General features: G+C 34.9%; 1 protein-coding gene across 1 annotated transcript; it reads left to right on the top strand.

Moving 5' to 3' along the window:
* The first annotated feature begins 299 nt into the window (after nt 1-299).
* Nucleotides 300-10,681, top strand: HSPA13 (heat shock protein family A (Hsp70) member 13). Its single transcript, XM_063096718.1, has 5 exons — nt 300-329; nt 1,814-2,154; nt 4,476-4,689; nt 6,237-6,404; nt 7,540-10,681. The coding sequence occupies exons 1-5, from the start codon at nt 305-307 to the stop codon at nt 8,205-8,207; spliced, it is 1,416 nt and encodes a 471-aa protein (XP_062952788.1). The 5' UTR covers nt 300-304; the 3' UTR covers nt 8,208-10,681.
* Nucleotides 10,682-15,262: the final 4,581 nt, after the last annotated feature.

The following is a 15,262-nucleotide window of genomic DNA, read 5'->3' as shown; positions in this document are numbered from 1 at the left end:
GCGCTTCAGGTGTGATCAGAAACTCCAAACCTACTCCGTGGCTCTCCTCCACCTCAGCCCTATTGGCTCAGCGGCCCGTGCGTGGGAGGACGGCTCAGTCGTCATTGGCAGGAGTTGAATGGAGGCTCTGCGCTCCGCGGCCTCAAGGTAGATGAAGTCCCTGCTCTCGTTGGAACGGTAGCCTTTCCGGCTGCGTCAAAGCGAGAGGACTACATTTCCCAGGGGGCTGCGGAACTGCCGGGCGGCTCGGGGGCGGCACCTCACGTCTGGTACAGTCATCCCTAGTCTCTTCGGCGGGACTGTGATGGCCGGAGAGATGACGATCTTAGGTCAGTGCTTGGGGTTCCCTGTTGCTGTTACGGGGCTTCGAGGCTGTCTTGGGGGGCCGGGGTGGGCGGGTATGGTTGTCTCTCCTCCTGGATTCAGACGGCGCAACAGGAGAGGAGCCGGAAAGGTGACTAAGAGGTTTTTTTGGCTGCTTGTAGCTGGTGGGGGTGGGGCGCCTCCAAGAGGGCCAGGCCCGTGTAGGCCCAGGGAGGGCCGGAGGCAGCTAGCTGCTTACATCCCTGGGACATCGGGCTTAGGAGAGTAGTCTTTCCAGCAGAACCTCGGTTTTGAATTGTTAGTTGAATTGGTGCCTTTGGGAGGCTGCAAGAACGTGCAACTTCAGGACCCCGTTGTGGAGGATGGAGGAGGTGGAGCAGCAGCATCTCGAGCTGTAGGCTCATGGGATGCTGAATTTGCAGGGATTCAGGCCCCTTTGATGGCCCTTTCCATCAAATCGGGCCGGACATTATCCTTCTCCGAGAAGGTGATGAAAGTCCTGAAATTTGCCATTAGTTGGAAGAGGAAAGTGGGGTTGGCACTTGGTTTCCTTCCTTTGATTTATGTGTTGATGAGAATGAGCTAACCATTAGCAACACGGGGTCCTACAGATTGACGTTTTGGATGATATAAAACATGAATGGATCCGCAGGTGAATGACACAGCCTCCTGAAACTAAGAGATTGATTCTAAATTTAAAATGGCATCTTTCTTCATTTAATATTTACAAACTGCATGGCATTTGTTCATATTCGGTTTTTTGGGGGGGGGGTTCTTTAGTATTTGTTGAACATCTTTTGTTCTGGAATGGAGGATACAACCTTGAATAAAATCTGCCTTCAAGGAGCTTGCATATGCCATCAGAGTGGCCCACTTATATGCTTCTCCTTTCTTATTACCTCTACAAGAAGTATGTCCTCAATTCGTATTTAAATAGGTAAAAATTTAACTGCGTTCTCTTGTGGAATGACAGTTTAATACCTGAGCAACTTTCAAAATTACTTTATCCAATTTATCCATTTCATCCTTCTGAAAGAGAAAAGGAGTAGATATGAGGATAAAGAGTTGTAGCCTTACAATAAGAAAGTTTTTGCTGTGAGAATTTTAATAATGTAGTTTCTTTTTAATAATTAAAGCTATTCGTAAAGCTATAAAATCTAAATATATAATTAAGAAAATTTAATTCTACCTAGCTTTTGTTCCAGATGAATGGTGTTTCCTGTTAGCATCGGCAAATATTTTTACGTTTTATTTCTTTATTCACCCGTTAGTGAACCACACAAACATAGTTAAAGAGGTTTGTGGTTTTTTGTTTTGTTTTGGTCATTATTTTTAATTGTATTATAGCCAGTTTACATTATGAAAAACTTGATGTCTGAGAGAAATGTTATTAGTCCTGTAAAAAAATATTTTGAGATTTGTATTTTTAGTAATTTAGCCTATTGTACTAGTTCGATAAGATATATCTTTTAATTTGCCTACATTTCAGGTTCAGCTGTTTTGACTCTCCTGTTGGCTGGCTATTTGGCACAACAGTATTTACCTTTGCCTACTCCTAAAGTGCTTGGAATTGACCTTGGCACCACTTATTGTTCCGTTGGGGTGTTTTTTCCTGGCACAGGAAAAGTAAAGGTGATTCCGGATGAAAACGGGCATATCAGCATACCCAGTATGGTGTCGTTTACAGATGATGATGTGTATGTGGGATATGAAAGCTTAGAGCTGGCAGATTCAAATCCTCAAAACACAATATATGATGCCAAAAGGTTCATAGGCAAGGTTTTTACTCCAGAAGAGCTGGAGGCTGAAATTGGCAGATACCCATTTAAGGTAAGTGAGTAATATAAAATCTAATAATTTTAGTTTAGCATACTGTTTCAATTAATGCTTTGGCTTCACATTGCAAAACATTCTATCTCACTTGACTTAATCTAGATGGAATTTACATTATCTCAGATAAGAAGAAATTCCACAGCAGCTTCAGAGAGAGTTAATTCAGTGACTACACAGTGGTGTCAAGGACTTAGGACCTTACCATATTCTTGTGCTGCCATCCTCAGAATGTCTGCTTCGCTCTTTCAGGGTAGCAGGAATGTTGATGAAACCCCATGTACTATAGATATTCTGTGTGTCATGCAAAAAGATAAAAATATCAAACCAGACATGCAGTTTTATGACTTACTTGAAACTCACTCAACAGTATGTCATGGACAGTCACTCTGTAGGTTCACATCATTATTATTAATGGTTGTGTGGAACTACTATTCCATCATTTAACTGACCAGTCTCTATCAGTGTACATTTTCTCTTTTTCCTGGTTTTCCAGTAATGTTGGAGGTTCAATGATAGTATCCCTGGGCACATATCTTTGTACATGTCCCTGAAAATTTCTTAGTTTGAATTCTAAAAGTAGAATTGATAGGTCAAATGTGCATGTTTTTAAGTCTTTTGATTTATGTTTCCAAATTGCACACCAGGCAGGTTATATTCTCTTAACCATTATGTTTGATAGAGCCTGTATCTTCACTAATTGTTATTCTTTAATCTTTGCCAGTAAGGTGAGTGAAAAATGGTATCATGTATTAATTTTTATTCTTTTTATTTCTAGTGAAATCAGATTTTTTAGAAATGTGTTTATTGGTATTTTTTAATTTTCTTTAGGGATCCATTTCTTGTTCTAGTCCTATTTTCTTTTGGTGTGTTTCTCTTTTCCTTAACAACTATAAAATACCATTGTTGTATGTTTTTGTTATTTTTTTCTTTACCTTTTTTTTTTTAACTGATGATATATAATTTTGTTTTTGAGCTGTCAAAGTTTTAAATTTTTATGTGGTAAAATCTTCTCAGTGATTTTTTTAAAATGGTTTTAGACTCTTATTATTTAACTGACCATCTTAGTCCACTTGTCCACTTTTTTTTTTTTTTCCCTAATGCTTTTTTGGGAGTATTTTGTTGGTTTGGATTTTGCTGTTTTGTTTTGTTTTGTTGCCTTTTAAATATTTGAATCTTTTTTACATTTAGGGTTTTTCTTGAAAGTTATGAAATGGGATTCTAAATGAATTAATCTTAAAATAGACAGTTGTATCAATGCTATTTATTGAGTAATACCTTCCATAATAATTCTCAAGTTTTTTATTATTTTCAAAAAAATTTGCTCCTTGCATTTCTTAGGTTTATTACTTTGTTCTTTGTTACCTTTTTTTCTTGGGATTCTTTATTGATTTATAATCTTTCTTATGTAAAGTTAAAAACATCTAAATTACAGCTTGGGTACATTGTTTATTGATCCAACAGTAATTTTAAGTTGTATTTAAGTTTCTAAGTGATATGATTTTTTGTTGTTTCTGTTTCATATGGTACCGGTGTATTTGTACCTTGTTTTGATAGTGTCTGGATAACTTGTTTTTGTTTTCACCAGACTAACTAGTGAGATATTTTTTGGTAGGTTAGGTTTTCTTTATTGAAACTTAATTATCGGGTCTAGAATGACTAGGAAAACTTCTTATAATTTCTTAGAACAGATTCATTCTCTATTATTGATATTAATACAATCTCTTGGTGAAAGTAGGATAGTATGTTTTAGAGTTAATCTAATTTTTCAAAGGTACACCCACATTAACAGGGATAATGAGCTAACACGTAGCACGTGTTTTTTATGGAAATGAATATAAGTGATATTTGAGTCTTAGGTAAGATCATAATGAAGTACTAAAGTTATTCTTGTTAATATGAACTAGAAAAGTCTTTCAGACATTTGTTACTTATGGAAACAAGTTAATTGGAAAAACAGATAGATCCTGAGTTTCATACATGATTGGGCTGTTGTTATTTCTTATATTTTATCATTCTTTCATTCATTCAATATATATATATATATCAGTAATCTACATTCTAGTTAAATGATTGGTGAGAAATTTTATTCTGCTGTTATTGAAAAATGTAGTTTGGATTCATTTTGTAGATTTTAAAGCATACCATTTAATAAACTCTAATCTTGGTAAATGTACTGGATAGATTACAAATGAATTTTATGATTTTGTAAAGTTAAAGGTAGGTATTTAATACATTCAGAATGTATGTATGTGTGTCTATATGTATATACATACATACTTTTACACTTCTCCCCCACCCCCCACAAATTGCATTCACAGGTTTTAAACAAAAATGGAATGGCTGAATTTTCTGTGTCAAGTAATGAGACCCTCACCGTTTCCCCAGAATATGTTGGCTCTCGACTGTTGTTGAAGTTAAAGGAAATGGCAGAGGAATATCTTGGAATGCCAGTTATCAATGCTGTCATTTCCGTACCAGCAGAATTTGATCTAAAACAGAGAAATGCAACAATTGAAGCTGCTAACCTTGCAGGTAACATTGCCCTTGCCTGAGTCGCATTTTTATCAAAAGTTTCTGTAATAAGGTGTATCACTTTGGAAACCACTAACAATAGGCACATAAACAAACTATATGGAGGTAAATTAGATGGATTTTTATAAAGGTTTGTAAATGATAATTTTTAAAGCTCTGTAGTATGATATAAAATGTATATATTATAGCAAGAACCAATCAAACATGTGACAAAGCCTGAGAGAACATGGACACATATTAGTGAGGAATCTTTTCTTCTAAACTTTCTTTAATGTTAAGGTGACTATAATGTTTTTTTAAAAAATCTGAGATAATAGAGAATCCATTTAACACCAACAAATATTGAGTGCCACAGTAAATAAAGCAGATAAATCCTTGTTCTCAAGAAGCTTATATTCTACTAGAGAGAAACACAAAATAAACATAAAAGATAAGTTTAATGTGGCGTTTCTTGGCCTCAGTGTTATTAACATTTTTGGCTAGATAATTCGGTGTTAATAAATATATATAAATAAATTTACAAAAATCTGTATATAAATAAGTAATAATAAAGTTGTGCATTATAGAATACTTAGCAGCAACCCTAGCCTCTACTCACTAGACACTAGCAGCACCCTCCCCCACCAAATGGGAACAATCAAAAATGTCTCCTAGTGGTAAAATCCCTGGTTGAGAACCGATGATAAGATGTTTAAAGAGAAGTAAATGCTGTTACCAAAAAGAGCAGGATAAGGGGACGGATTGTTGGTGGCGATCAGGGAATGTGGGGTCTGTAAGTTTTAAAAGGGTGGTCAGGTAGGCCTCATTGAGAAAGTGACATTTCAGCAGATTGAAGGAAGGGAAGTAGTTAGCCATGAAGACATATGGAGGGAGTGGGTTGCAGGGGGAGGAAATGATTAGAGCAGCAGCCAGAAAATGGGAATTTGCTGCTGGCACATAAGAAGATAGGAATTTGGCTAGTGTGCCAGAGCAGAGTGAGTGATGAAATCGGAGAGCTAAAGGGAAGGGTATTATGATCTTTGGATAAATTCTTCAGAGTCTGAATGTTCTTATGGCTCCTGATACATAATGCCATATTACTTTTCAGACCACTTGTTAAATGTTGCAGTTAGTTTAAACCAGGAATTTTGTTCAATGAAACCTGATGTTTAGCCTGCACAACATAGATGAGATTATTTCATTTTCATAGCAATTAGTTATAGTATATAATGATTAAAGTTTTATTGCTCATACATTTCCAAGTAGAATATGTATATTAGAAAAGGCTGAGAGATTTTTTGAAAATTAAGTATGAATAGAGTGACTTATTCCATTGAACCTGGGCTTATATTGTAATCTTCTTTAAGAATAATTTTAATGATGCCATTTATAAGAGCCTATATTTATCATTCCCATTTTGTTATTTCTGTTGGGTTTGTGACTGCTGTATTATTACTCAGCAGAATTCATGTCACAGAAGACACAAACATGCTATGAGGTTGAGTGGGAAAGAAATTTCTTAGTAGTGTGCTCTCATGACTTGTTCTTCCTTCCAACCAATCTTACAGGATTGAAGATCTTGAGAGTCATAAATGAACCCACAGCAGCAGCTATGGCCTATGGTCTCCACAAGGCTGATGTCTTCCATGTCTTAGTGATAGACTTGGGTGGAGGAACTCTAGATGTGTCGTTACTGAATAAACAAGGAGGAATGTTTGTAACCCAAGCAATGTCTGGTAAGAAAAATACAGGGAGAGGTTCAGGCAATGCTTTCCTTAACATATCTAATGTGTAATGTGTTCTTTTTTAATTTTTTTTTTCAGAATTCTTTGACTTTATTTTGGTATATGTAATTTCATACCATATACCCATATACCACCATTTATGTATATTTACAGCAAAAAGTTAAGTCTCAAAAAATGACTGGAAACCCTGTAAGTTAAATAAATACCTACAGTGCCAGTTGTAGTTCATTGGGCCAATAGGATTTTTCATGGAAATGGTGAAAAGAACAGAAGGGAAGAAAAATTCTTTTAAAATGAAGGGTGATCAGTTTATTTAATATAATAAGTTTTATAAAATAGATATCTTTTTAAAATCTAATTTCAGTGTTCCTTAGGAGATGATTGGATTTTTCATTTTAAATCATTTTTAAAGTTTTTTGTTTTGTTTAATATAGGATTAGGAATTAAGCCTGTTTGAAAAGTTGAACAGTAAGTTATATGAGGGTACTTTAAAAACATGGAAAGATTTGTATTATCTTTCAATTCTGTTTGTGAACTTTTAGAGGTACCCTCAGGGGTATCCTAACCTCTGTATTTTTCTTTCTTAAGCAGACTCTTTCAAACCAAGTTAAATGCTGAGGATTGTATTACATTAACCTTTTCCTTTGAAATCATTTTTTCTACTTTTTAGCTCTTAATCATGCAAGTAAAAGAATGAAAAAAAAGAAAAAAGATAAAATACCTACTGGTATTCTTTCATTATAAGAAGCATTTTCTTTTGTTGACAGTAATAATATTTAATGTTTTAAAAATATCTACTTAAAAGCCAGTCTGTGTTGTCAACCTCTGTTTTCTGAAAAATTATTTTATATCATTAAGAGATGCTTCCTTTTACATCATTCAAAAATTTTAATTCCAATGTACACTATTTTTTTTTAATAATGCATATTTGGGTTAAAATCACTTTAACACAGTTATTTTTAAATCGCCTTTGTATGAATAAAATTTTAATAATACTTTCAACAAGGGATTTGTTATTCCCAGGATATAATGTTATACATATAATACACAGACACACGTGTACACATGTACACACACACATATGGATACATAAACAATAACACAAACTTTTTATTTTTTCATTTAGGAAACAATAAACTTGGAGGACAGGACTTCAATCAGAGATTGCTTCAGTACTTATATAAACAGATCTATCAAACATATGGCTTTCTCCCCTCTAGGAAAGAGGAAATCCACAGATTAAGACAAGCTGTGGAAATGGTCAAATTAAATCTGACTCTTCATCACTCTGCTCAGCTGTCAGTATTACTAACGATAGAGGAAAAGGACAGGAAGCAACCTCAGAGTGGTGACAGTGAACTGCCAAAGGACAGACTTTCCCCAGCAGATGGCCACCATGTGAATGGTGTGTTTGGACCTGGCCTTTCTGAAAAGAAAACTGGAGAACAGCAAGTTTTATTTGAGACAGAAATATCACGAAAACTCTTTGACACCCTTAATGAAGATCTCTTCCAGAAAATACTTGTACCCATTCAGCAAGTATTAACAGAAGGCCACCTAGAAAAGACTGAGATTGATGAGGTGGTTTTAGTTGGGGGCTCTACTCGTATTCCTCGAATCCGCCAAGTCATTCAGGAGTTCTTTGGAAAGGATCCCAACACATCTGTGGACCCTGACCTAGCAGTGGTGACAGGAGTGGCTATCCAAGCAGGGATTGATGGAGGCTCTTGGCCTCTCCAAGTTAGTGCTTTAGAAATTCCCAGTAAACATTTACAAAAAACCAACTTCAACTGAATTTTGGAGGAGTGATTATTATTTGTGATCTTGTCTGATGGTCTTCTGCCCTTTATCAGACCATCTCGTCCAAAAAGAAAGTCTCTATCTAAAATATCCCACAGATTTATCTAGAAGGCAACATTTAGATACAGGAAAATTTTACATAGCATTTTGTTTTAGGATTGGATGTGACCAGATTGATCCTATTTAATTTTGGAGAAATTCAATTCCAACAAATTCTAAAATGATAAAATTGAGGTAAAATTCTCTTAGGAGAATTCTGGAAGTAGATGATCATATGCACTTGATATTATATTCTGTGATCGTTAAATAGTGCCGATTATAAGATTCCCAGTTCTTACTATACTGTATTAGGAGAAGCTGATAATTTCTTTACTTGGTTTTTACATGTAACTTAATTTGGACTATACTTGAAGGACAGTGTTGGTGTCAGGTATTTACATTGGCTGGGAGATAGCAGTATTATTAATATAAGCTGCACTACATAATATTCAGTAACTGCCATAATAGATTTTCTTTCACAGTTTCAATATCCTGTTATGTGTCATTCTCATAATCTGCATTCTTCAGATATTTTTTTATGTATTTAGTAGATCAACTTATTTTCTTTCTAGAATCACTACAGGTTTATTCAAATGTTTCAATGCCAGACAGAAATACCCAATTTATATTCAGTTCTTTATTTCCTATGCATCATTTTCTGCTTGGATTTCCATGATTCTGCCTACTTAGAAAACAATAGGGAATTAATTAATTAATTATTAATTAATTGCATTTTTTAAGTGTGTTAATGTCAAAATAAAGTCATCATTACCATCTCATTTTTGTTAACCCAGACCTGTACAGACATTGGTAAAGAGCATTAATTTTCTACTTTATATGTTTTACTTCTTTGTTACTTTGTTTATATTTTCAGTAAGTCCTGGGGAACATAGCTTGCATTTGAGCTGTCAGATGGTATCTGATTCAGTTTTACTGAGATGTTTCTCCATATTTAGTTTCAAATAAGGAAAATGTACTCAATTGTGAAAGCCCAGTTGTTGTTTCCTATTATGATTTTTAAACACACTTAGACTGTTTTCAGTCATAAGTTTAGTATGTGTTGAGAGCAAAAATTGGTGAATACTGGAATTTGTAAATCTAGTGTGGAAAGCATTGTGAAAAAATTTCCACAAATCAGCATTTGTAGCAGTTGTGTGTTTTGTTTTGTTGTTTCCTTTAAGAAAAGTCATAGAGACCAAGAAAGAACAGTTTGATTTCTGTGATGCCCATATTATTTGAATATGTAAATATATGTGGGGTTTCTTCTCCCCTAATAGAGGCATGCTTCATTTCAATATTGAAAAATTAAGCCCTAGTCAACGTTTTTGTTAGTGTAAATATGAGTATGTCTGCTTTATTCATTGTTGAATTTGAAAGTATGTTGAATTTCTACTCACTGAAAAAGAGGACTAAGCAAATTTATTCTAATACATCAAAACATTTCAGCTTCTCATAGTAAAAAGCTGTATGTTGTTAATATTTTTTGCAGATCCAAAAGAAAAGTTTTTTAGCAATGAATTGCTGTTAAAAGAAATTTTAATCAAATCCTTTTGTGTATAGAAAATGTCTGTTGTAGGCAGATAGAAAAATATAAAATGTTTATTGATATGTTTTATTTTAGAACTAGTGGAGAAATGCCAAAGATGAGTCCTTCACTGCATTATGAAAATATTCAAGTGTTCTCTTGGCCTTTATATAAATTGTTAGTAAAGTTTAGAATTGAATAATGTCTTTTTGTGAAGGTCTTTAAGAGAAAAGTTCAATTTATCTCAGAATCTCCACATATAGTACATCAGCTTTAACCTAAAGCATTTTAACATTTTTAAAAAGCTTGGATTTCTCAAATGTTTGATATGGTTCAAGACAATCTGTTAATGCTTTTTAAAGGGAACAATTTGCAAAACTGTAGCTAATCTAATACTAAAATTGGAATTTAAATAATTTGTGTCTAAAAAAATAGAATGACAGTGTTGGAATTAGGGGGCAATAGTTTAGCATATTCTCTAGTATAGTCACACCTTTAAAAGAAATGAAGGAAGAATGTCTGTCTTTAATCCTATTTTAGGGGGCTAAATATCAATGTAGTTTATTTATTTGAAAGATAAGAAAGCCTCCTGAAAGGGATCATTTATGAATAACAATCTGAAGTCATTTTTCATAAACTTAATACACTTTAGTTGTACATCTAGCTAGTGTTTTTTGAAGTACATGCCTTTTAAAATATTTAGTGTTGTATATGATTAGAATATGTGAATGAGTAACTTATTTTGTGTTAGGAATGTTTTGGTACTGTGTTTTCACTCAAACCACTGACAAATACTACTGTGTGTAAAGTACTGAATATTACAGTTACTGTGCATAACAGATTATGCCTCTTATATTTGTGTGTATACAGGTAATTCATGTTTTAATGTAAATAAATACCATTTTGCAGTTTGTTTTTTAAATTGTGTACTTTATTTTCCATTCAGGACTCAGCTGGAGTACATTTTTGAGGTATATGAAGTGAGGAGAGAGCTAATCTGATGTTTATGGCAGTCGACCTTAGTAGCTATTGCCTAGTTCCAGAAACGTACATTTCCCTGCATCCTGTTTCTGGGATTGCTTATACACTTTCTGTTTATTTCCCCAATTTAGAAGAAACAGTTCTTGCATTATATGAACAGTACTTTCAGAACTCAGAATATCAGTTAATGGCTTCTGACTGTAATGGAGCCAAGAGCTAAGCTAAGTTAAACCAGTCTAGATAGTTGATAAGTAATCGTGCATAAAAGTAATGTAATCCATTGGTTGGTGGTTAATACTTTATAATTTTCTAATAGTTTGTATTATACTTTGGACAACAAATATAATTGTTTTGGTTTTTTAAGAAATTCATTGATTAGTGTAGTCTTTTAAGATGAGCCCTTAAATAAAAATGGTAGACTTGACCCCTTGCAGGGACTCAAATATATGAGGAAATATTGTTGCAGTTCCACATTTATTTTATTTAAATTTACCGTGCCTCATTGAGGTAGGCAGTCTCTAATGTGTCTCCTAATGATCCAACCTCTTGGTTATTCACCTTGTGTAATTCTCTTCCCTTGAATTTGGGCACAATTTAATTCTGTTCACTGCTAATGAATGGAATATAGCAGAAGTGCTATGATGTCACTTTAAAAATTGGGCTAAAAAAAAGATTGTGGCTTCTGTCTTGGTGCACCCTCTTGCTTGCTGGCTTCCTGACTCTTGGAGCCCAGCTGCCATGTAAAGAAGACCAGAATACCTGATGGTGAATACAAGTAAAGAAGAGAGCTCCTAGAAGATGTGAGGCCACATGGAGGTGAGTAGGCACCCTCTTCACAGCCAGCATCAATTTCTGGCTATGTGAGAGAGCCTTCTTGAAATGAATCATCCTGCCCTAGTCAAGGCTGTAGGTGGTGCAGCCATGGTGGACAACCTGAATGTTACCATCCACCACCTAAGTGACTTTCAGATTTCTACCCAAGGAAACATCTTTCACTTTTGTTGTTTTAAAGTACTGAATCTTGCATTAATTTGTTACACAGCATTACATAATAGAGTTCTTACTATGTACCAAGCACTGCTCTTAAGTGTTTTACTAGTACTAACCAATTTAGTTTAGTTCTCCTAGCAAACATGAGTTGGTAGTATAGTCCCAATTTTCAGATAGAGAAATTAAGGCAAAGAAGTGTTAGGTGATTTTCCCAGTATTGCACAGCTAATAAGTGGCAGAGTCAAGATTCAAATCCAGTCTATGCTCTTAACCTCAGTTGCTATGCTGTCTTATCCATCACGTAATACAATCCCATAAACTGCTGGATGGTAGCAATGTAAGACCTCTTCTTTACCAGATAATGTTAAAATTAAAGATTTAATGCTATTTAATCATTTCTATTTTTGAACAGCAGTTATAGAATTTAGAGAGTTCTTATATACAAAATGGAAATCATTGTACCTATTTCATTGGGGTTTTGTAAGTGTCTGGCACATAGAAAGTGATAAATATAAATGGATATGGTAGAGAGATAGGAAAATGAACAAAGAAGTTCAGTGACTTGCCAATTTCATGTAGGATTATAAAAAACTGCCACAACAAAATATGTTATATTCTCTAATATCCTCAAGAGCCAAATCCTGTGAGTCAAAAGTTTCTGCAAGTTACTGAGAGTTCTGATGAATTATGAAAAGAATTAATTTACCTTGATAAAGCATTTACTTAGTTTTGGAAAGAATTAATAAATAGTTTGTCTCACATTAAGTTATTTGAATGTTAAAGCAGGAAAAAACAGTTAATTTTACACCTTATTGAATTAGCTATTATTTGTCTTACATAAGAGACCTAAAATATTTTAAATGCTATAACCACTTATAACTTTATAACATATATATATATACATATATATATATATATATATATATATAAAGTTTATATGATACACACATTTCATCTGTTCAGAGTTCATTCATTCACCTTAAATTATCTAACATGGTGTATAGGAAACTGGAACTTTGTTCTCAATTATTTGTCTTAATCACTACCCTTCCTGTTGTCTCCCAAGTTGCTAAAATAAGATAATTTTGACATAGTTGAAAAATACTTTGAGAGGTGTCATCAAGATGGCAAAATAGATGGTCCCCAGCATCACTCTCTCCTACAACTGATAGACTTGCAAATATTAAAAAGCAAAGACTGCTGACCTGGGACTACTGGAGCTTGGATGAAGAGTAAGAGAGACCTGCAAAGTTCATGAAGGTGAGAGAAGCCATGGGGAGAGAAAGAAGGGACCACTTTGACTGTTTTGAGACCCAGCCAATTCAGGGCTGGCCCCAGTGAGGAGCAGAAAGTAGCACATGCAGCAGGAGCTGAAAATAACCACACCTATGCCCTTTGCATGAAGTCACTTGGAGTCTGCATGGGAGAAGAGGTCCTCGAAGTGTACCATACCAGCTCCCAGTCCAGCAAGACCACTGACAGGGTCCCTGTGGGCCCACATAGCAAGGGCTACAGCTGACCAAAGAAAGCAGCCACCCAGACGTTGGTGAGTCATCATGAGGGACTGGTGCATAGCCTACCCCACTGAAAGCATTTGGAGTGTTGGGGGAGGGTGGTCTACTGGGGGAGCATTGAGGCACATCATGGGTAGCTGATCTGCCTTATGATCAGCACAGACTCACTCTGTGGAGACTGGTCAGGGAGATAGAACTTCAGGGGGCACAGTTAGCCAGACAGACTCAGTCCTGGGTCATAATTACCACACAACCCAGGTGTATCTTACCTCACAAGACCTAGAATTGATTAAAAGGCCAACAAGTACAATCTAAGCTACACAAAAGGCCTTCCCCAGAGAATTAGCAGCAAAGCAGCAATTTAGCTCAACCATAAGGCTCAAGTCCTGGTCCCACAGGAAGTTCCCCCAATTTTGGAATTAACCAAAGGACAACAAATAAGTTCCAGTGCAGAGTTTAAGTGGTTGTAGTGGCTGATAATCTAACACAGAACTGAAAAAAAAAAATAAATAAATAAATAAATACCCCACAGATCAGAGACACTGCTCTGATATTAACCAGTAAAGGTATAACACCACCAAAGAATACCTATAAAACCTAGAAGAGGGAGCAGTCTCCTCAAATGCTCAGGCATCAATGTAAAGACACAAAGATTGAGATAGAACAAAAAAATATGATGCCATTAAAGGAAACAAACCAAGCACTAGCAATTAACCCAGAGGTACAGTGGATTTATGAAATGTCTGAGAGAATTCGGAATAACTCTTAAGGCTGTTCAGGGAGTCACAAGAAAACACAAGTAGAAAATTAATATCTGGAAAACAATTCAGGAGCAGAATGAGGAACTTGACAAAGGAATTAAATCAATTAAAGAAAACCAAATAGAAATTATAGAAATAAAGAATACATTATCTGAACTGAAAACTTGATAGAAAGCTCCAACAGCAGACTTACACTGATGAAAGAATCAGTGAGCTCAAAAATAAAACATGAAATTATCAAATCAGAGGAGCAAAAAGAAAAAAGAATATGAAAAAAAATCAAACAGAAATACAGCAAGTATGGGACTCCTTCAGCAAAATAATCTCTGCATAATTGCTATATCCAAAGGAAAAGAAAAAGGAAGAGATTAGAAAACATATTCAAGGAAATTATGGCTGAAACTTTCTGAAGTATGGAGAAAGATGACAGCATCCAAGTACAGGAAGCTCAGCGGTTACCAATCAAATTCAATCCAAGGAGGAACACCTCAAGGCACATCACAAGCAAATTATCAAAAACTAAAGACAAAGAATACTGAAAGCAGCAAGAGAAAAGAAACATAAGACACTCAACAGAACCCTAATACATCTCTCAGCAGATTTCTCAGTAAAAACTCTACAGGCCAGAAGAGAATGGGATGATTCAGAGTACTGAAGGGAAAAGATTGTCAACCAAGAATTCTCTATCCAGCAAAACTAGCTATCAAATATGATGGAGAAATAAAGTCTTTGCCAGACAAACAAAAGCTAATGGAATTCACAAACACTAGACCTGCCTTACAAGAAATGCTAAAGGAAATTCCTCAGTCTGAGGAAGACGACACTAAGGAGCAGCAAGAAAACATTTGAAGGTAAACAACTCATTAGAAAAGTAAGTTCATAGACAATCTCCAAATATTCCAGTGTCATAAGGGGGAATAATAAACCACTTACCTCCTAGTATGAAAACTAAAGAACAAACCCAACAAACCAATAACAAATACAACAACCATGTAAGAGACAGGCAATATTAAAAGATGTAACTTGAAACAACAAAATGTCAAAAAGTGGAGGGAGAATTACATCAAAGCATAGAGTTAGCTTTGGTTCTTTTTACTTTTTTTCTTAGATATCAAATTTTAGTTATTATTAGTCTAAAAGAATCTGTTACTTTTTTGTAAGCTTCATGGTAACCATTACACAGAAACTTATGAGACATACTAAAAATAGATAGCAAGAAATCAAATACACTTTTAGAGA

This window comes from Cynocephalus volans, chromosome 1 (genome assembly GCF_027409185.1).
Source record: "Cynocephalus volans isolate mCynVol1 chromosome 1, mCynVol1.pri, whole genome shotgun sequence".
Classification (NCBI taxonomy): domain Eukaryota; kingdom Metazoa; phylum Chordata; class Mammalia; order Dermoptera; family Cynocephalidae; genus Cynocephalus; species Cynocephalus volans.
This window is presented reverse-complemented; position numbering and strand designations above follow the sequence as displayed.

Bases quoted from the DNA above. Each gene is read 5' to 3' on its own strand.
- HSPA13 (XM_063096718.1), top strand. From the start codon at position 305: ATGGCCGGAGAGATGACGATCTTAG. The intron at 330-1,813 runs GTCAGTGCTTGG...CCTACATTTCAG, and splicing joins CGGAGAGATGACGATCTTAG to GTTCAGCTGTTTTGACTCTC. The intron at 6,405-7,539 runs GTAAGAAAAATA...TTTTTCATTTAG, and splicing joins TGTAACCCAAGCAATGTCTG to GAAACAATAAACTTGGAGGA.